Genomic DNA, 20566 nt, shown 5'->3' on the forward strand with positions numbered 1-20566 from the left:
AACATTCGCTGGTGTAGAATAATATGAAGTTTTATTTGATGTGTCAGGAGATGTTTATTCAAGGGATTCTTGCTTAGGAAGCTGTGTTTGTATCTGATGTGTGTGTGTGTGTGTGTGTGTGTGTGTGTCAGATCAATAAGCTGCACCTGTGTAAGCCTCTGATCAGAGCGATTGACAGCTCCAACCTGAAGAACGACTACAGCATGGCCCAGAGAGTCACGTACAAATACTACGTGGGCCGCAAGGCCATGTTCGACAGCGACTTCAAACCAGGTGCAGTACTGTGTTAGTACTGTGTTAGTACTGTGTTAGTACTGTGTTAGTACTGTTAGTACTGTGTTAATACTGTGTTAATACTGTGTTAGTACTGTGTTAGTACTGTGTTAGTACTGTGTTAATACTGTGTTAATACTGTGTTAGTACTGTGTTAATACTGTGTTAGTACTGTGTTAGTACTCTGTTAGAACTGTTAGAACTGTTAGTACTGTGTTAGTACTGTGTTAGTACTGTGTTAGTACTGTGTTAATACTGTGTTAGTACTGTTAGTACTGTTAGTACTGTGTGTGTACTGTGTTAGTACTGTGTTAGTACTGTGTTAGTACTGTGTTAGTACTGTGTTAGTACTGCGTCTGACCGGGAAATACTACAAACTACTACCAGTGACTACAAACCATGTACACATCACACATGTAGAAATACTACAAACTTATCTCTCTCTCTCTCTCTCTCTCTCTCCTCTCTCTCTCTCTCTCTCTCTCTCTCTCTCTCTCTCTCTCTCTCTCTCTAGCGGAGGAGTATCTCTCGTTCTCCTTCCAGCATTGTCATCGCTCCAGTCAGAAGAACAAGAGGATGATTCTCATCTACCTTCTGCCTGTGAAGATGCTGCTGGTCAGGAACTCTCCTTAACTCCTGAACCACTCTCTGTTACTCCACTTCTTCACTCGTTCACCTACTCGTTTAACTGTTACTCTCTAAATCTGCTCATTTATGTGATTTGCCAGTGCACACCCAGTCTACATCCAGTTTACTTCCTGTTAACACGCAGTAGTTTACACCCATTTTACACCCAGTTTACATCCATTTTACATCCAGTTTACACCCATTTTACATCCATTTTACATCCATTTTACATCCAGTTTACACCCATTTTATATCCAGTTTACTTCCAGTTAACATGCAGTAGTTTACACCCATTTTACACCCAGTTTACATCCATTTTACATCCAGTTTACACCCATTTTACATCCATTTTACATCCATTTTACATCCAGTTACACCCATTTTATATCCAGTTTACTTCCAGTTAACATGCAGTAGTTTACACCCATTTTACATCCAGTTTACAGCCATTTTACATCCAGTTTACATCCAGTTATTTATACCTAGTTTACATCCAGTTTACATCCGGTTTACACCCATTTTGCATCCAGTTTACACCCCGTTTATATTCAGTTTACATCCAGTTTACACCCAGTTTACACCTCGTTTATATCCAGTTTACACCTCGTTTATATCCAGTTTACACCCAGTTTACACCTCTTTTATATCCAGTTTACATCCACTTTACATCCAGTTTACACCCAGTTTATATCCAGTTTACACCCAGTTTACATCAAGTTTACACCCAGTTTACACTACCTTCTGCCTGTGAAGATGCTGCTGGTCAGGAACTCTCCTTAACTCCTGAACCACTCTCTGTTACTCCACTTCACTCGTTCACCTACTCGTTTAACTGTTTACTCTTTCAATCTGCTCATTTATGTGATTTGCCAGTGCACACCCAGTCTACATCCAGTTTACTTCCTGTTAACACGCAGTAGTTTACACCCATTTTACACCCAGTTTACATCCATTTTACATCCAGTTTACACCCATTTTACATCCATTTTACATCCATTTTACATCCAGTTTACACCCATTTTATATCCAGTTTACTTCCAGTTAACATGCAGTAGTTTACACCCATTTTACACCCAGTTTACATCCATTTTACATCCAGTTTACACCCATTTTACATCCATTTTACATCCATTTTACATCCAGTTTACACCCATTTTATATCCAGTTTACTTCCAGTTAACATGCAGTAGTTTACAGCCATTTTACATCCAGTTTACAGCCATTTTACATCCAGTTTACATCCAGTTTATTTATACCTAGTTTACATCCAGTTTACATCCGGTTTACACCCATTTTGCATCCAGTTTACACCCCGTTTACATCCAGTTTACATCCAGTTTACACCCAGTTTACACCTCGTTTATATCCAGTTTACACCTCGTTTATATCCAGTTTACACCCAGTTTACACCTCTTTTATATCCAGTTTACATCCACTTTACATCCAGTTTACACCCAGTTTATATCCAGTTTACAACCCAGTTTACATCCAGTTTACACCCAGTTTACACCTCGTTTATATCCAGTTTACACCAAGTTTACACCTCGTTTATATCCAGTTTATATCCAGTTTATATCCAGTTTACATCCAGTTTACACCCAGTTTACACCCAGTTTGCGCCCGGTTTACACCCAGTTTATATCCAGTCTACACCCAGTTTATATCAAGTCTACACCCATCTACATCCATTTTACATCCAGTTTACACCATTTTACATCCATTTTACATCCATTTTACACCCATTTTATATCCAGTTTACTTCCAGTTAACATGCAGTAGTTTACACCCATTTTACATCCAGTTTACAGCCATTTTACATCCAGTTTACATCCAGTTTATTTATACCTAGTTTACACCCCGTTTATATTCAGTTTACATCCAGTTTACACCCAGTTTACACCTCGTTTATATCCAGTTTACACCTCGTTTATATCCAGTTTACACCTCGTTTATATCCAGTTTACACCTCGTTTATATCCAGTTTACACCCAGTTTACACCCAGTTTACACCTCTTTTATATCCAGTTTACATCCACTTTACATCCAGTTTACACCCAGTTTATATCCAGTTTACACCCAGTTTACATCAAGTTTACACCCAGTTTACACTACCTTCTGCCTGTGAAGATGCTGCTGGTCAGGAACTCTCCTTAACTCCTGAACCACTCTCTGTTACTCCACTTCACTCGTTCACCTACTCGTTTAACTGTTTACTCTTTCAATCTGCTCATTTATGTGATTTGCCAGTGCACACCCAGTCTACATCCAGTTTACTTCCTGTTAACACGCAAGTAGTTTACACCCATTTTACACCCAGTTACATCATTTTACATCCAGTTTACACCAATTTTACATTCATTTTACATCCATTTTACATCCAGTTTACACCCATTTTATATCCAGTTTACTTCCAGTTAACATGCAGTAGTTTACACCCATTTTACACCCAGTTTACATCCATTTTACATCCAGTTTACACCCATTTTACATCCATTTTACATCCATTTTACATCCCGTTTACACCCATTTTATATCCAGTTTACTTCCAGTTAACATGCAGTAGTTTACACCCATTTTATATCCAGTTTACTTCCAGTTAACATGCAGTAGTTTACACCCATTTTACATCCAGTTTACAGCCATTTTACATCCAGTTTACATCCAGTTTATTTATACCTAGTTTACATCCAGTTTACATCCGGTTTACACCCATTTTGCATCCAGTTTACACCCCGTTTATATTCAGTTTACATCCAGTTTACATCCAGTTTACACCCAGTTTACACCTCGTTTATATCCAGTTTACACCTCGTTTATATCCAGTTTACACCCAGTTTACACCTCTTTTATATCAAGTTTACAACACTGTGGCAGCTCCCAATATTTTGTTTACATTATTCTACATTAAAAAAAAAGTTTTGAGTCCTCACAGGCTCTTCGTCAGGTAGGTTTTGCAATAAATCAGACAGGTTCAGGTGTTCCTCATTTACAGAATGGATATAGGTCCCACCCACAGGTGTGATCATGGAAAAACCAATGAAATCTCTACAACTATAAATAGGCCCATCTTTATACTGTGAATGCTTTTTGATATGTATAGTATGATACCTACTTAGTTGAATTATACTCAGATATAAATTAATTGGGGTTTTTTCTAACAATGGTTAATCAGGATTTCCGGGTTATATTTTTCTTATAATTTTCTATTTTTTCTTTCTTTGTAGAGATTTCATTGGTTTTTCCATGATCACACCTGTGGGTGGGACCTATATCCATTCTGTAAATGAGGAACACCTGAACCTGTCTGATTCATTGCAAAACCTACCTGATGGCTCGAAACGTATTTATTTAATGTAGAATAAAGTAAGCAAAATATTGGGAGCTGCCACAGTGTTGCGAGTCTTTTTGAATTTGCATGAAGTAAATATTTCGACTCAGCACCTGGAAAAAAGATGTGCGTGTGCTCACTCTGACTTCTCTACATCCAGTCTATAGCCAGTCTACACATAGCTTATATCCAGTTTAAATCCAGTTTGCTCCCAGTTTTCACCCTTTACACTAATGCATTATGGGTGCAGGGTAAATGGCTCCCAGTACGCCCAGTTTGACTCCAGGTTGTTGGTGTTTCAGGGCCACATGCCGACCCACCAGCTCCTGAGGAAATACGACCTCATGCAGTTTGCTGACGTCACCAAAGCTGTGAGGTAAGCAGAGGGTTGAGGGTTCGATTCCCTGTTCCTCCACGTCTCTGAGATATTTAGTGTGCTAACATTATATTCCATAACAATATGTCTCTCATGATGTCAGTGAGGGGAATCTGCTGCTGCTGAACGAGGCCTTGGCCAAACACGAGACGTTCTTCATCCGCTGTGGGATCTTCCTGATCCTGGAGAAGCTGAAGATCATCACCTACAGGAACCTCTTCAAGAAAGTGTGAGTTTCTGGGACTGCGGGTTGTCGGTCCCAGTCCCCCCAGAACCCTAACCCACAGCACCTGCAGTGGATTCGGGTTCGGGTTCAGGACGGGACGGTGGCTCGGTGGTTCGTACTGACTCACAGCAGGAAGGTCGTGGGTTTGAATCTCCGCCCCGGTCCTTTCTGTGTGCAGTTTGCATGTTCTCCCCGTGTTCTCCTGGTTTCCTCCCACAGTCCAAGACCTGCAGGTCAGCTGGACTCTTAATTGCCCATATGTGTGAGTGCGTGTAGTATTGCATATGCTCTAGGACACTGGTTCCCAACCTGGGGGTCCCGACCCCCACTAGAGGTCGCCAAAGCTTTATCGGGGATCGCAAGGCCTTCTTGGTCTTAAGGGGTGTAAGAAAACTTAAAAACATATATATATACAGTATATCTCAGCATGTCATTAATTTCTGTGAAGAAAAGAACTAAATGTAGTCGTTATTTTTAAAGTTTAGATGTTTTTTATAAGATATAAAGGAGGATAAGGGCGCGGTGAAGACATGAACACATGAAGCTATATTCACTCTGCTGAACAGCCTCGTCCTGCTTTAGAAAAGTTCAGTTAAAACAACCAGAGAGCGTCAGGGAGAAGAAAACACTGAATCTGTCCAAAATAAGCATAATAAGTATGTATGATAGTTAAAAAATAAATAATACAGAGAATTGTATAAAACGTTCCTAAAAATATCAGGAAAACGAATCTCTGATGCAATATTCACATAATCTGCTCGATATTCATCCAAATTGCTCGTTTTACACAAACTTCCTGCAGTTATTGCGTTCAGTATTTGGGTTAATTGTACAGTTATCAGTTGTTCTGCTGTTATTGTTATGCATTGAATATAATATGAAATATCCATAAAATATGTCACTTCGTCAGGGGTCGTCAGTTTACTCGGTGATAGAATAGCGCTCCCTGAAGGAAAAAGGTTGGGCAGCTCTGGTCTAGGATACAGCGCTCCATGCTGCGTTCTCACCGATGAACCGGACCACAGTTCAGACCGCCTCCTGGTTCCTTGATCCGCACCGGAGTTCGAAAACAACTTTCAGATTAGGAACTTTTGACTCAAACTACCTGGATTCAGACCGAGAGCGTTTTCACACCTGACACTCTGTTTCTTTGGTTCGGGCCGAATGTGAGAACGATGCACCTTTTCTTTTTCGCTTTCACAAAGGCAAAAATCAAACGCTCCAGAACTTGTAAACAAAGTCATGTGGTTGGAAATGTTGTTCGGTTATTGGTCAGAGAGTCGGCGGGTAAAAATACAACAAAACTCCTGTATGATATCTGACACCATGGAGTCCAAACCAAGACTCATTCAGTCTGTTATTGAGTCCTAAAAGTTTCTAATTTTCTTAAAATAAGTGAACAAATCTGCCGGTTGTTTGAGGTAGTTTCACTTGTTTCCAACGCAAATCAACTGACTGCTTTCAACAGACTGACACTCTGTTCTAGAAAACTCCTGAAACAAGTGAAGCTGTAGGGGAGACCAGTGGAGTTATCTCTCCTCACTGCAGAATGTCTCTCTTGGTTTGAGAACAGGAAGATCTGAAGGCTGAATATGAGGCTAGATGACTTGTTGAGATGGGTTTGATTCAAACTCTGCTGGAGTGAAAGCCCCCAAGTGACCTCAGGTGATAGTCAGTTCTGTTATGTTCTTGTTACCCCTCTTGACCTCTGACCCCCCTGCTGGACCCCCCCCCCACACACACACAGGTACCAGCTGCTGCGGACCCACCAGCTGCCTCTGGACGCCTTCCTGGTTTCTCTGCGGATGATGCAGCTGGAGGACGTCGACCTGGACGAGGTGCAGTGCATCCTGGCCAACCTCATCTACATGGTGAGCACACACACACACACACACACACACACACACACACACACACCCTGAGCCAATATAGATTAGTAATTTAGCTGTTAATGAAGACGAATAGTATTTATTATCCTTTTGTTTCTTATAACTGAGTTTTAAGACTCAATACTGGACTAAGTGACTTTGCAGATAATTTTGCTAGTTTTAAGAAATTTCACTCTAAGCTCTAATTTATTAAAACCAGTAAAAGTGATCTATTAGTTCAGTGAGAGAATTGGACTAAAAACCTCCTGAAATAAGCTTCAGAAATCTGGATAAAAGATAAAATCACTTCAAAGCCAATTCCAGCAAGATTGGAGTTTTTTTGCTCTTTTTTTTTTTTTTTTTTACATTTTCCATCCCTTTAATGTTAATTGTTTTTTCCTGCTATGAGATATTTTTAAATCAGTTTTGCCAAACCTCTCATTCACTCCCATTCAATTCCAAACAGCGTAGAAAACAAAAGTTTAACAAATATTTAGACAGTTTGTTACTGTGAAAAACAACTCAGACAAAGGAAAAATATCAAATAGCTCCTAACATTTTTTACAGTGTGCTCTGGATTAAAAACGCATCACTACAATACTGCTGCTGGAATTAATATTCAACTCCTCTTTTCTCTCCTCCTCTCCTCTTCTTCCTCCTCCTCCTCCTCCTCTTCCTCCTCTTAGGGTCATATTAAAGGATATATTTCCCATCAGCACCAGAAGCTGGTGGTCAGTAAGCAGAACCCCTTCCCCCCCCTCTCCTCTGTCTCTTAGACTACATTACCCACAATCCCCCTGCTGCAACGCTCCCCGGTCCTTCCCGGAAAATGTCTTTTTTTTTTTTTTTTTTTTGTACTGTAAAAAATGTTGAATAAAACAGATGATGGTTTGTAAAGCATGTATCTGACTCAGTTATTAAATTAACGAGTGTCAATTAGTTGCCAATATTAATAATTAATAGATTTAAATTTTTTACAGTGAATGGATATTTGATGGTATTTTGTTTTTTTCCTGGTGCAAATTCCACCATGATGAAAACTGAACTGATTGTCCCGCAATGCATTTCTGACCAACCTGCAGAATTCCAGCTGGATTGATTACTTTGATGATTTACGGGATTTTATAGTGAGTTTAATTTTATGTGCAACTTATTTTTAAAAACTGACAGGTTGATAAGTTTTCACAAACGAAGCGAAGGCAGATCCAGTTCAGTCTCTCATGAGCTTTGAGAGATTCGGTTTTTCAAAAAATCAGAATCGTCCTTCCGTTAAATCTTACTGTCTTTTCTGTAACTAAACTGCCGCCGTGCCGCTTTAATTCAAAACTGTATATTTTAATCCCATTTACTGTGCAAATTCATTATAATAGCGCTGTGCTTTGCAGTTTTTATATTTACCAAGTTAAATTCTAGCGGCACGCTTTTCTCTTTTCCTTTAGCTTCATGCTGTGAAACGTCCGGTGGGAGAAATAAAGCACAAAACTAAAAGAGAAGAGTTTGCCACTTGAATTTTCTTCAGTATTATGAAAGCCTGGTGTCTGCGGGGGGTGCTGGGTGTTCTGAAATTTAAATATTTACCAAGTTAACTAATAAAATTCCATTGACTGCTGTTGGTGTTGTAAGCAGCAGGTCACAGGTTTGATCCCTGCTGAAGAATCTCTGACCTCTGACCCCTCTGGTGAAATGTGGACATGAGAAACGAACTCCTCATTTCTCTGTTTGTGCTCTGGTGATTGTGGGGCTCTTAAATTCCTAAAAAAAAAAAATTCCTAAAAAAAACAGGTTCCCCACTGCGCATGGAATGCCTGGAAAGTCAGGGACATCTGATAAATTCTCAGGGGGAAGTCTGGGAATATCGGGGAGTTTTCCAAATGCGTCACTTCACAGGAATCGAGCCGAATGTGTTTTCCAACTTGTTTTTACACGTTCGTCACACCAGACGGTTTTCAGGGTGAAAAACAACATGAACAAACCAGGAGGGTCATGGAAGAGGAAAGTCATGGAATATCAGAGCCGCAGTGGGAAGTCAGACATTGCCTCCACTCTTAACAGATTTCCGTGGGGGGGGGGGATTCGATTTTCCCTAACCGATCACTAGAGACGGACGTATCCGCCTGAGTCTAACGTCGTTTTAAGTCGACGCTGATGCGTTGCCATGACGACACCAGAGACGGTTCAGAAAGTATAGAGCATCTTTGACGACACGGAGCCAAGTAAAAACAAAGTACGACGACTTTTAATGGATTCAGAACAGCCTGGATAGCAGCGTCTGTCTTGTCTATAGCGTCTCCATGTTGTTATTACTCCTCCTTGGTTCCGGCTCACAGCTTGACAGCGTTAGTCCCCCCCCCGTGGCTCTGATTGGTTAATCGTTAGTCTCCCCCTCGGCGCTTATTGGACCGATCATCTTTCAACCGAGAAACCGCTGTTTCATGTCACGATCAGACCTGCCAACACTCCCGATTTTCGCGGGCGTCTCCCTATTTTTAACCCTTTCTCCCTCTGTGCTCCCGATTGGTAATTTCTCCCGTCAATCTCCAGATTTCATAGCGATACGAATCAAACGGGTGTTTCTCAGTTTCTGTGGGGGATTTGTGTCGTGGGACCTGGCGACCCGGCCCAGAGGCAGAGCTGAGCGCGCTCAGACGGGCCGGCCTGACCTGCCTCACTCGCTCAGGCCCTCCGCTCCGCTAGGACCTCCTCCACTCCACATGTCAGTCCACTTGGTGCGACACCTTCCTCTTTCTAACCGTGAGACACATCAGTAAACTTGTAGATGTACGAGCTGTTTACGAGCTATTTTGTATAAACCAAATGACATAATCTAGAAATATCGACACTGACTGAATGCTTCTCATCTGGTATAGAAACAGATTTTTTTCTTAGTTACTGGAAAATGGAAATGGATTTTTTGATATTTGATATTTGAAGTGCTTTTTTTTTACATTTCATACTGCATTTCATTCTGTTATTTACATAGGCTATTAATCTCTGTGAAAGGTCACAAATGCAACTATATTGTACAATAATGTACAATAAATGTACAAAACGCACCAGAAAATAATTGTTAAAGGCAGATTTTACCCCCCCACCCCCCACCCCCTATCTATTTGTAAGAAAAATCTCCCTCTTTTTCACAGCCTAATGTTGGCAGGTATGGTCACAATGCCAGACCAGAATCAGTCAACTGGGTGGAGTGGGCGGAGTCAAAGGTCTGGACCCAGGCAACAGACGGACCGCAGTGTGGATTCAGACTGAGCTCCACCTCCAGACCTGAAACCAGCTGCTGAATGAAGGAGTGAGTTTGTCAGGAGAGTGGAGGACATGAACTTTTACTTTTGCGATTTTCATTCACAGTGAAGCAAAAAGCACTTGACAAAATTCTCATTTACGTGTCACACTGTCATTACTTTCTTCCAGAGGTTTGACCAAGTCAGTCTCAAGTCTAAATGTAGAACAGCAAGTCAAGTCAGAGCAAATCAAGAGTCCAGTATCAATTTAATATCTTAAAGAAAACTAAATATCTAGGACTTTTCAATGCAATATGGTTTTAATAGGATAAAAACTCGGTAAGAGCATCATGAGTTTGATTTCTATAATCAGTTTCAACTTCAATAAATTCAATCATTCCATACAAATTCAGAAAACAGAATTTAAATTCAGTCGTCCGCTGGAACAAATCTCATCACTTTCAATCTGAGTCATTTACACAAACACAAGATCTCAAGTCAAGACTTTAGAAACCTTTTCAAGTCATCAGAGTACAAGTCAGAGTCAAGTCCCAAGTCTCCAGAACCCAAGTCAAGTCCAGTCCCAAGTCACCAGAACCCAAGTCAAGTCAAGTCTCAAGTCTTCTCTTCATGCATTAATCAAGTCTGAATCAATCTCAGTCAATTAAAACTTTTTATTTTTTTTAACACGTCAGCAGGTAAGTTTTTACAGTTCATGTTCGGGGGTTGGGGGGGGGGGGGGGGGTCTGGTTAGCGTTCCTCAGGATACTGGCTGACCTGTGAGGTCATGTGATCCTCGGCCAGCTTCAGCCTCTGACTGATCCAGGCCAGGTAGCGGGACAGTTTGGTGAACACCAGGCCTCGCCCGCCTCGCCCGCCTCGCTCGCCCGGCTCGCCGCAGTCTGCAGGCGGAGAGATCAGCAGGCCGGTCAGGAACACCGTCCCTCTCTCCGCCGTGGCGACCGGCGTCCCCGGCAACAGGCCGCACCGCCCGCCGCTGACCTCTGACCTGGAACCGCCACCAGCCTCAGCGGGGTTCTGTCGGCCATTTTGAATCGCTGATCTGTTTTGGTTCTCGGTTTCTGTTTGGAGCCGTCTGCCGTTGTGTTTTTCTATTTCATCGTGGCGCTCTGCTCCATTTTGGCTCTTAAGAGTTCCATTTGGACTCCCCTGGCCTCCATTTTGACTCTGATGGCTATTTGTGCTCCTTAGGGCTCTGACTTTTCTCTCAGTCCCGGTTTGCAGCTGTTTGTCATTGTGCCTTTCACCTTGATTCTGCCTCCCTCCTCCATTTTGGATCCTCATGCAGAACATCTTGTTGCTGATTGGATGGGAGACGTTCAGCTGACTGCGACACTCGTCCAGCGTCACGTAGACCAGACTCCGGGGGTCAGAGGTCGTTTTCCCGTCCGGCCGTCCCCCGGCGAGCCCCGTCCTCCCGGAACGCATCAGGACGTTCTCGCTGAAATCCTTGGTGGGCAGGCAGAGATGGGAGAGGGCGGGGCCAAAGGTCAGGGGCCTGGCCAATTGGAGGAGGACCAGGTCGTCGTCGCGGCGATCTCTGCGGAAACGGCTGTGGATGAACAGAGCCTGAACAGAGACGAGGACTGCTGAGGCTGCATGACCTGAGGGAGACAAATAAGTGTTGGATTTATCATCATTATTATTAGTAGTAGTGTTAGCATACTGTCCAGTTCCTCACCGGCTCTGATGTGGAGGCTGGAGGGTCGGAGGTCGGGTCCTGAGCCCGGGAAGAGGCAGCTGGCGGCGGTCAGGACGGAGCGCCGGCCCAGCACCACCCCCCCGCACAGCTCCGCCCCGCCGCTGTCCACCAGGGACACCTGGAGACAGAAACCAAACGCACACCACGGCCCCGGTCACTGTCTGTAAATGACTTCTTTCTTATTGGTTTGTTTACCTGCAGTTTGGATCAGTATTTCAGATGAAATCCAGGTTGGTTTAGTTTGGGTTTGGCCACACAATTTGTACACTAGTTTGTATTTATGTGGGACAAAACCTTGTGCTAAAAAGCCTTTACTTCGTATCATCCCCTGTCTTCCCTATGGACATTTTAGTGGTATGGTGGTTTTAATGGAGAGTTTATTGGTAAATAAGAATCTGTGTATTGAGTTTCTACTGTTAGTTGAAGGCTAAAAACAACAGATGCACAGAAAGACAGTTTGTCACAGGAATCCATTTAGACCAATAAGATAAATTACACTTTTGCTTGGACTTTTTAAGTGAAATTGTACTTTTGGTCGCAACAATAAGACTGAAGAAAAAGCGATTGAATTACACTGATGTATTTCAAAATCAGGACATTTTTTCTTTAAGAAAACATTAAATGTATTTCATATACTTCATGAAGAACTAAAGTGGTTTACATACTGTCTGTGACGGGGGAAATATTCATTAATTCACTGGTAATGAATATTCTGAAAACACTGAAGTCCAAATGGCACCTGACTTTTCTGAGTGACGCTCCACATTTCTCTTGTTTTGCAGTGCTGGGTGCTGCATGCAGGACATTGGATGGTCATGTGTCAGAGGTATGTTTGTATGAACAACTTGATCCAAAGGTCGATATAAAACAGTTTTCGTCCTCAGTTCTGATTGGCTGAGTGATGTTGGAAGCTGTTGAAATGCTGCGTTGTTGGAAAGTCAGAAATTCCTTTTTTTTTTTTTTTTTAGCCTGCATTTTCGCGAGGGGCATGGGGGCTAAATTTGTTTTTTAACCTTCATAGATGACAAATCCACTGAGAAACGAACCTCCATTGTCCACGGTCATGGAATTGCTAGAGATGACCCAACTACATTGAGTTTTTTTTTTTTTTGTTATGTTCAATTCCAACTTCATTCCGGGGAAAACGCAGCGGAGCGGCTCTTCAGGACTTCTCAACCCTGTGGAACCTTTTTAAAGCCGACATCCAAAGTAAAGATAAAAAAGCTCTGACAAAAAAAAAAACCTTCCAAAGTGCTTTGACTCAGCTGCTTTAAAAGGTTTGAGGTTGTGGGTTCGAGTAAATTCAATTCTCTTAAGCAATACGACCCAGTGGCTCAAAGTGCTGGAAGGTTCTGGTTCCAATGGTTACGAACAGTTTACAGTCTGAGGTTGGCAGGAACTTGTGAAAACCAAGTAAAGGAACCTGTCACATGACAAGCAGCTGCTGTGTGTGTGTGTGTGTGTGTGTGTGTGTGTGTGTGTGTGTGTGTGTGTGTGTGTGTGTGTATTCATCACATGTTTAGAAAAGACTAAACTAAACTAAATTAAACTGAACTAACAACATCACTGCGATTGTTTAGGAATATACATTGCATGGTGATTGGTTGAGAGAGGTCATACCTCACTGTGATTGGCTGGGAGGGACCTACCTGCCAGGGACAGTTCCCATGGTGACAGATTGGTCCTGTTGCGGTCAGCTTGTCAGAAACTCTTCCACATGGAAACTCCACTGGTGACACACAAATAGTTTCAGACTTTTATTCTAATATTTCCGCTTCTAGTGTTGGAACTGGTTGCATTATATTTATATAGATATTTATATGTTTATGTCCTGTTTCTCTTTGCTGCTGTAATGACTCAATTTCCCCACAGAGATCAATAAAGTTTCATGTTTGATAATCAAATATATTCTAAAATATCACGTCTACGGAGCCCCCCATGTGACATTGGAAAACATATTTTTTAGTGTAGCCATGTTTCAGTAAAGTATGTGGTAAGATATAGGTAAAGTGTGGTAAGATATGGCGAAGTGTGGTAAGATATAGGTGAAGTGTGGTAAGATATAGGTTAAGTGTGGTAAGATATAGGTAAAGTGTGGTAAGATATAGGTAGTGTGGTAAGATATACGTAAAGTGTGGTAAGATATAGGTAAAGTGTGGTAAGATATAGGTAAAGTGTGGTAAGATATAGGTAAGTGTGGTAAGATACAGGTAAAGTGTGGTAAGATATAGGTTAAGTGTGGTAAGATATAGGTAAAGTGTGGTAAGATATAGGTAGTGTGGTAAGATATACGTAAAGTGTGGTAAGATATAGGTAAAGTGTGGTAAGATATAGGTTAAGTGTGGTAAGATATAGGTAAGTGTGGTAAGATATAGGCAAAGTGTGGTAAGATACAGGTAAAGTGTGGTAAGATATAGGTAAAGTGTGGTAAGATATAGGTAAGTGTGGTAAGATATAGGTAAAGTGTGGTAAGATATAGGTAAGTGTGGTAAGATACAGGTAAAGTGTGGTAAGATATAGGTTAAGTGTGGTAAGATATAGGCAAAGTGTGGTAAGATATAGGTAAGTGTGGTAAGATAAAGGTAAAGTGTGGTAAGATATAGGTTAAGTGTGGTAAGATATAGGTAAGTGTGGTAAGATATAGGCAAAGTGTGGTAAGATACAGGTCAAGTGTGGTAAGATATAGGTAAAGTGTGGTAAGATATAGGTAAAGTGTGGTAAGATATAGGTAAGTGTGGTAAGATACAGGTAAAGTGTGGTAAGATATAGGTTAAGTGTGGTAAGATATAGGCAAAGTGTGGTAAGATATAGGTAAGTGTGGTAAGATAAAGGTAAAGTGTGGTAAGATATAGGCAAAGTGTGGTAAGATATAGGTAAGTGTGGTAAGATAAAGGTAAAGTGTGGTAAGATATAGGCAAAGTGTGGTAAGATATAGGTAGTGTGGTAAGAATCTTAAATGAATCTATATCTAACCCACATTTTACCTATATCTTACGGTAAGATATAGGTAAAGTGTGGGTGAGAACAGATACATTTTTCAGATGGAGACCTGGAGACAGAGAGAAAGGCAGACAGACAGAGAGAGAGAGTAAGACAGAGACAGACAGAGAGAGAGTAAGACAGAGACAGACAGAGAGAGAGAGAGTAAGACAGAGACAGACAGAGAGAGAGAGAGAGAGTGCGAATGAGAGTGAGACAGGGTGCAGTACCTTCAGGCAGACAGCTCTGTCCGTCTGTCTGCAGTTTGAATCCTGCTGCACAGGAGCAGCTGAACGAGCCGAAAAACAACGAGCAGAACTGATGACAAGCTGTAGGACCTTCAGTAGGACACTCTGAGAAGTCTGACACACACACACACACACACACACACACACACACACACACACACACACAGAAACTACAGCTGTCATCCTTCCATCACTAGATGTTAAATTACAGTGTGCACTATCAATGCATTTTCTCTTCTCTTCCGAACAGTTTATCTTCTGTACTGTTACCTACCCACGACACGTTTCTACCTGCAGTGATGATATTTCTACCTGTGGTGATGACATTTTACATCAAGGAGATGATGTTTCTAACTGTGACATCATTTCTACCTGTGGAGATAACATTTCTACCCGTGGCAATGACATTTCTACCTGTGACGACATTTCTACCCGTGGCAATGACATTTCTACCTGTGGCGATGACATTTCTACCTGTGGCGATGACATTTCTACCTGTGGCGATGACATTTCTACCTGCGGTGATGACATTTCTACCTGTGGCGATGACATTTCTACCTGTGGCGATGGCTTTTCTACCTGTGACGACATTTCTATCCTTGATGATGACATTTCTACCTGTGGTGATGGCTTTTCTACCTGTGGTGATGGCTTTTCTATCTGTGGTGATGGCTTTTCTACCTGTGGCGATGACATTTCTACCTGTGGTGATGGCTTTTCTACCTGTGACGACATTTCTACCTGTGGCGATGACATTTCTACCTGTGGTGATGGCTTTTCTACCTGTGGTGATGGCTTTTCTACCTGTGGTGATGACATTTCTACCTGTGGCGATGACATTTCTACCTGTGGTGATGGCTTTTCTACCTGTGGTGACGACATTTCTACCTGTGGCGATGACATTTCTACCTGTGGTGATGGCTTTTCTACCTGTGGTGATGGCTTTTCTACCTGTGGTGATGACATTTCTACCTGTGGCGATGACATTTCTACCTGTGGCGATGGCTTTTCTACCTGTGGTGATGACATTTCTACCTGTGGTGATGACATTTCTACCTGTGGTGATGACATTTCTACCTGTGGTGATGGCTTTTCTACCTGTGGCGATGGCATTTCTACCTGTGGCGATGGCTTTTCTACCTGTGGTGATGACATTTCTACCTGTGGTGATGACATTTCTACCTGTGGCGATGACATTTCTACCTGTGGCGATGACATTTCTACCTGTGGTGATGACATTTCTACCTGTGGTGATGACATTTCTACCTGTGGTGATGACATTTCTACCTGTGGTGATGGCTTTTCTACCTGTGGTGATGGCTTTTCTACCTGTGACGACATTTCTACCTGTGGCGATGACATTTCTACCTGTGGTGATGGCTTTTCTACCTGTGGTGATGACATTTCTACCTGTGGTGATGGCTTTTCTACCTGTGGTGATGACATTTCTACCTGTGGTGATGACATTTCTACCTGTGGTGATGACCTTTCTACCTGTGGTGATGGCTTTTCTACCTGTGGCGATGACATTTCTACCCGTGGTGATGGCTTTTCTACCTGTGGTGATGACATTTCTACCTGTGGTGATGGCTTTTCTACCTGTGGTGATGACATTTCTACCTGTGGTGATGACATTTCTACCTGTGGTGATGACATTTCTACCTGTGGTGATGGCTTTTCTACCTGTGGTGATGACATTTCTACCTGTGGTGATGGCTTTTCTACCTGTGGCGATGACATTTCTACCCGTGGTGATGGCTTTTCTACCTGTGGTGATGGCTTTTCTACCTGTGGCGATGACATTTCTACCTGTGGTGATGGCTTTTCTACCTGTGGTGATGACATTTCTACCTGTGGTGATGGCTTTTCTACCTGTGGTGATGACATTTCTACCTGTGGTGATGGCTTTTCTACCTGTGGTGATGACATTTCTACCTGTGGCGATGACATTTCTACCTGTGGTGATGACATTTCTACCTGTGGCGATGGCTTTTCTACCTGTGACGACATTTCTACCTGTGGTGATGGCTTTTCTACCTGTGGTGATGGCTTTTCTACCTGTGGTGATGACATTTCTACCTGTGGTGATGGCTTTTCTACCTGTGGTGATGGCTTTTCTACCTGTGGCGATGACATTTCTACCTGTGACGACATTTCTATCCGTGATGATGACATTTCTACCTGTGGCGATGACATTTCTACCTGTGGCGATGACATTTCTACCTGTGGCGATGACATTTCTACCTGTGACGACATTTCTATCCGTGATGATGACATTTCTACCTGTGATGATGACATTTGTACCTGTGGCGATGGCTTTTCTACCTGTGACAACATTTCTACCTGTGGCGATGACATCTCTACCTGTGACGACATTTCTACCTGTGGCGATGACATTTCTACCTGTGGCGATGACATTTCTACCTGTGGCGATGACATTTCTACCTGTGATGATGATTTATTTATATATTTTATATTTACATCTGATTCTCTGCTGCTGCAACGACCAAGTTTCCCCACAGAGATCAATAAAGCTTCATCTAATCTGATGTGATCGTATCTAACCTGATGTGATGAGTTGCGGCGCGGTGGCCGGTGTCCCTCCCCCTCCCAGTTCTCCCCATCCTCCCAGTTCACAGGTCGGTCCGTAGTAGGGGGGGCGGCAGGAACACAGGAACTCCCCCATCTTGTCAGTACAGCTCCCCCCATGGAGGCAGGGGTTGGGATGACACTTGTCCCTACCTGGACAGAGACAGACTGACTGACTGACTGACTGATCGATTGATTGATTCACAGATACATACTGTACATGTATACATAAAGTAGATGCAGTCAGGCAGGCAGACAAACAGACAGACAGACAGACACAGATTGATTTACTGTGTACTATTTATTGATTGATTCAGACAGACCAGATCAAAGGTGTTTTGTAGGAAATGAAACTCACCATGGTAACCATTCCAGAAGGCCTTCTGTAGAGAAACAGAAGGTCGACAGGTTAAAGCAGAAATGTCATCGTCAATACATTTTCCACCTGGATCCTATATATTTTTATACATCTGTATCCAAAATCTAGTCAGTTGCTTCACTACAGCTTCACCACCAAATGTTGTTTGACTTTTTGACTCTTCCAACGGACTGCATTTGGCTACTTTTGCTTATTTTCGGCTATTAAAGTCATCTCAAACAAGCCTGTTCTGTTTTCAGTAAGTGGGCGTGGCCACAATCATAGACACGTCCCAATGTTCAGGAAATAGAAGTCGCCCACCTAAGGTTGAAAGCAACAAGTTCACACCTCTTCTGTGGGAGTTGTTGAGAGAAGGCTGGGATCAATACATGAACGAACCCATCAGTTCCAATTCAACTCAGGAATTGGAATTTTGAAAAAAACCCAACTGGAATTGGAAGAGAATTGGAATTTCAGGAAGTTTAATTTAATTCAATTCAGTGAAAAGCTGGGTGACATCACATCCAACTCCAACTGCAGGAACTGAACTGCAGTTTACCATGCATTCTCACTCAATGTTTAGAAATGGACCCAGTGTGGTTGAGAGGCATTCTGGGAAACGTAGGAAACCCCTTACTGCAGCAGAAGTCAACAAGACAGGTTGAGAGAAAGTGGGTTCATCAAGAAAGTCAATTACAACACTTCATCACTAAATAACTCCTGAATGAACTGAACATCAGAGACTGATGAGATCTAATAGAAAGAGGTTTCAGAGGGAGATTTCTGTTAATACCAAGCAGCTGAATGGTGTGATTAGTCTGGTTCCAGACCCACCCGCTCTTCAGATTTGGTTGAGCGATTCAGTCTGAATATCAGGCTATGGTGTGATACTATCAGTTTCAAATTTCTTGCTTATTATTCCTATTATCCTATCAGTGCTGACCGTCCTGGCGGTGTTCTCGAAGTACTCCCTGGCCTCCTCGTAGCTGCAGATTTCCTCGTAACACTCCCTCTCCAGGTTCCCCTGCAGGATCTCCTCCACCAGGAACGTGTTGGCCCGTTTGGAGCGCAGGAAGACGCTGCGGGCCTGAGGCGCGCCGCGGAAAACTGACAACACACAACAGAGAACAGCCTCTACCAATCTGGACTACAGCAGCTGTAAATCTGTGACCAGCCACAAACCCAGACTCCAACGTGACTGGAAACCATTTTACACCAGAAAAGGTTTGATCAAAATGCACTTTTTGGGTTTAATAATTAATAATTCGTACTAAATAATCTATTGATTCCTATGATGTAATACACCATTTTAAGGCTCTAGGTGCAAAGATCAATACAAAACAATTGAACAATTTTAAAAATACTGACACTCGAAAACTTTTTTTCACCACTGAAGTCACAATGAATTGAAAAATGACTTTTTCACCTTGTTAGCTAATTTTCCATTTCATCATATACACCGATATACTAATAAATGCAAAAAACTGACACAATTTTTATTTTCTTGTATTTTTATATCAAAATCCCATTACTTTTACCATTACTTTGAGTATAATGGTGACATCACACTGCACCAGGAGGCATAAATAAAAACTCCAACCAATAAAACATCCCAGATTTTTTGAACAGTCCCGCCCCTCCACCCTCCCATCCAATCAAACTGCCCTTCTCTCTCTAACTGATCTCCCATTGGTTTACACTTTTGACTTATCCCTCCCTGCATTATGTCCCGCCTCCAACATCCTGTTTCAACAGGAAATACACCACTTTTTAAGGAAGCAAGCTGCTGTCAAAATGCTGTTCTAGCCTGACTTTACATTGAATAAAGTTCCACTCAGTGATTCCAGTAAAACGACCCCAGTTGAAACAATGTCACCCCACAACTGGCTTTGTTTACATGGTGATTTATAGGAGCGAAGGCTTTTATTTTCACCCTGAAATGTCCTGACTGTATGTAACAAGGATTTAAGTCTTTTGAGTCTGGTTTAGATTTGGACTCTGGAGTGGAGCTTTAATACTGAGGCTTTGAAGGTACTGGAGGAACCTGACAACTCCTCTGATATGAACGTTATATCTGAGACACAAACGTTTTTCAAATGTTACCTTTAAACAGAACAGTTTTTACAGTATTTATTTGTTTATTATTTATATTTACAATACTGGCTACACAAATGAGGAAATTTGTGAAGAGAAGACATTATGATCACCTCCATTTTATCTTCTTTACAAGTTCATATATTTAAAATTTTTGGTTTACAGTAGTTTTTACACCTTTTTTTTTTTTTTTACAGCTAATTATATTCAGTGAGAGTGAAAACAAGTGATTTAATTTGATTTCATTTCAGGCAAAATCTATTATATTTGAAAGGATATACAGACTTTTAATATCTGCTATATGCATTGGCTTTTTCCTTGCCTATATTATCAATGAGTATTTACTTTATAAGAAATAAATTAATCTATAGACTGAAATCTGTCTGGCTTCACCACCAAACCTGCAACATACAGTCCGCTAATTATGCTGACAGGAGGATTAAATTCAACCTCAAACTAACTGAAACCAAACAGCGACAGAGAAACAAACCTGTGGTCGTTCCTGCGGGTCAAAGGTCAGGATCTTACCTGCTCCTTGGCTGAGGACCTGAAGGAAGCAGGCGAGGAGGGAGAGAGAGAGAACGGACGCTCGACAGAGAGGCGACATGACGCTACGAAGCAACGAACCACAAAACACCATGACACTG

At 42.0% G+C, this 20566-nt stretch overlaps 2 protein-coding genes across 2 annotated transcripts in view; one reads left to right on the forward strand and one right to left on the reverse strand.

Moving 5' to 3' along the window:
- Positions 1-7577, forward strand: part of pcid2 (PCI domain containing 2) — a 9876-nt gene extending 2299 nt beyond the window's left edge. Inside the window, exons 4-9 of the mRNA XM_071532551.1 lie at positions 132-273; positions 788-888; positions 4531-4604; positions 4708-4833; positions 6578-6701; positions 7385-7577. Coding sequence (XP_071388652.1) covers positions 132-273; positions 788-888; positions 4531-4604; positions 4708-4833; positions 6578-6701; positions 7385-7474 — 657 coding nt within the window. The 3' untranslated portion in view covers positions 7475-7577. The remainder of the gene's footprint in view (positions 1-131; positions 274-787; positions 889-4530; positions 4605-4707; positions 4834-6577; positions 6702-7384) is intronic.
- Positions 7578-10678: 3101 nt separating this feature from the next.
- On the reverse strand, positions 10679-20559 carry prozb (protein Z, vitamin K-dependent plasma glycoprotein b). Its single transcript, XM_071532537.1, has 8 exons — positions 20448-20559; positions 18769-18932; positions 17826-17850; positions 17444-17620; positions 14861-14983; positions 13301-13380; positions 11631-11769; positions 10679-11544 (listed from the first exon to the last, which is right to left on the reverse strand). Exons 1-8 carry the CDS (start codon positions 20557-20559, stop codon positions 10679-10681), a joined length of 1686 nt encoding a protein of 561 aa, XP_071388638.1.
- Between the last annotated feature and the right edge of the window lie 7 nt (positions 20560-20566).

Source organism: Centroberyx affinis, unplaced genomic scaffold (assembly GCF_046629955.1).
Source record: "Centroberyx affinis isolate AG114_WGS23_722 - 3 ecotype Tasmania unplaced genomic scaffold, CSIRO-AGI_Caff_v1 ptg000152l_1, whole genome shotgun sequence".
NCBI lineage: Eukaryota > Metazoa > Chordata > Actinopteri > Beryciformes > Berycidae > Centroberyx > Centroberyx affinis.

Excerpts from the sequence above, each read along its gene's own strand:
- prozb (XM_071532537.1), bottom strand. The coding sequence starts at position 20,559 with ATGGTGTTTTGTGGTTCGTTGCTTCGTAGCGTCATGTCGCCTCTCTGT. Across the intron at positions 18,933-20,447 it reads GGTCCTCAGCCAAGGAGCAG|TTTTCCGCGGCGCGCCTCAG; the intron begins GTAAGATCCTGA and ends GTGTGTTGTCAG. Across the intron at positions 11,545-11,630 it reads CAGCCTCCACATCAGAGCCG|CCTCAGCAGTCCTCGTCTCT; the intron begins GTGAGGAACTGG and ends CAGGTCATGCAG.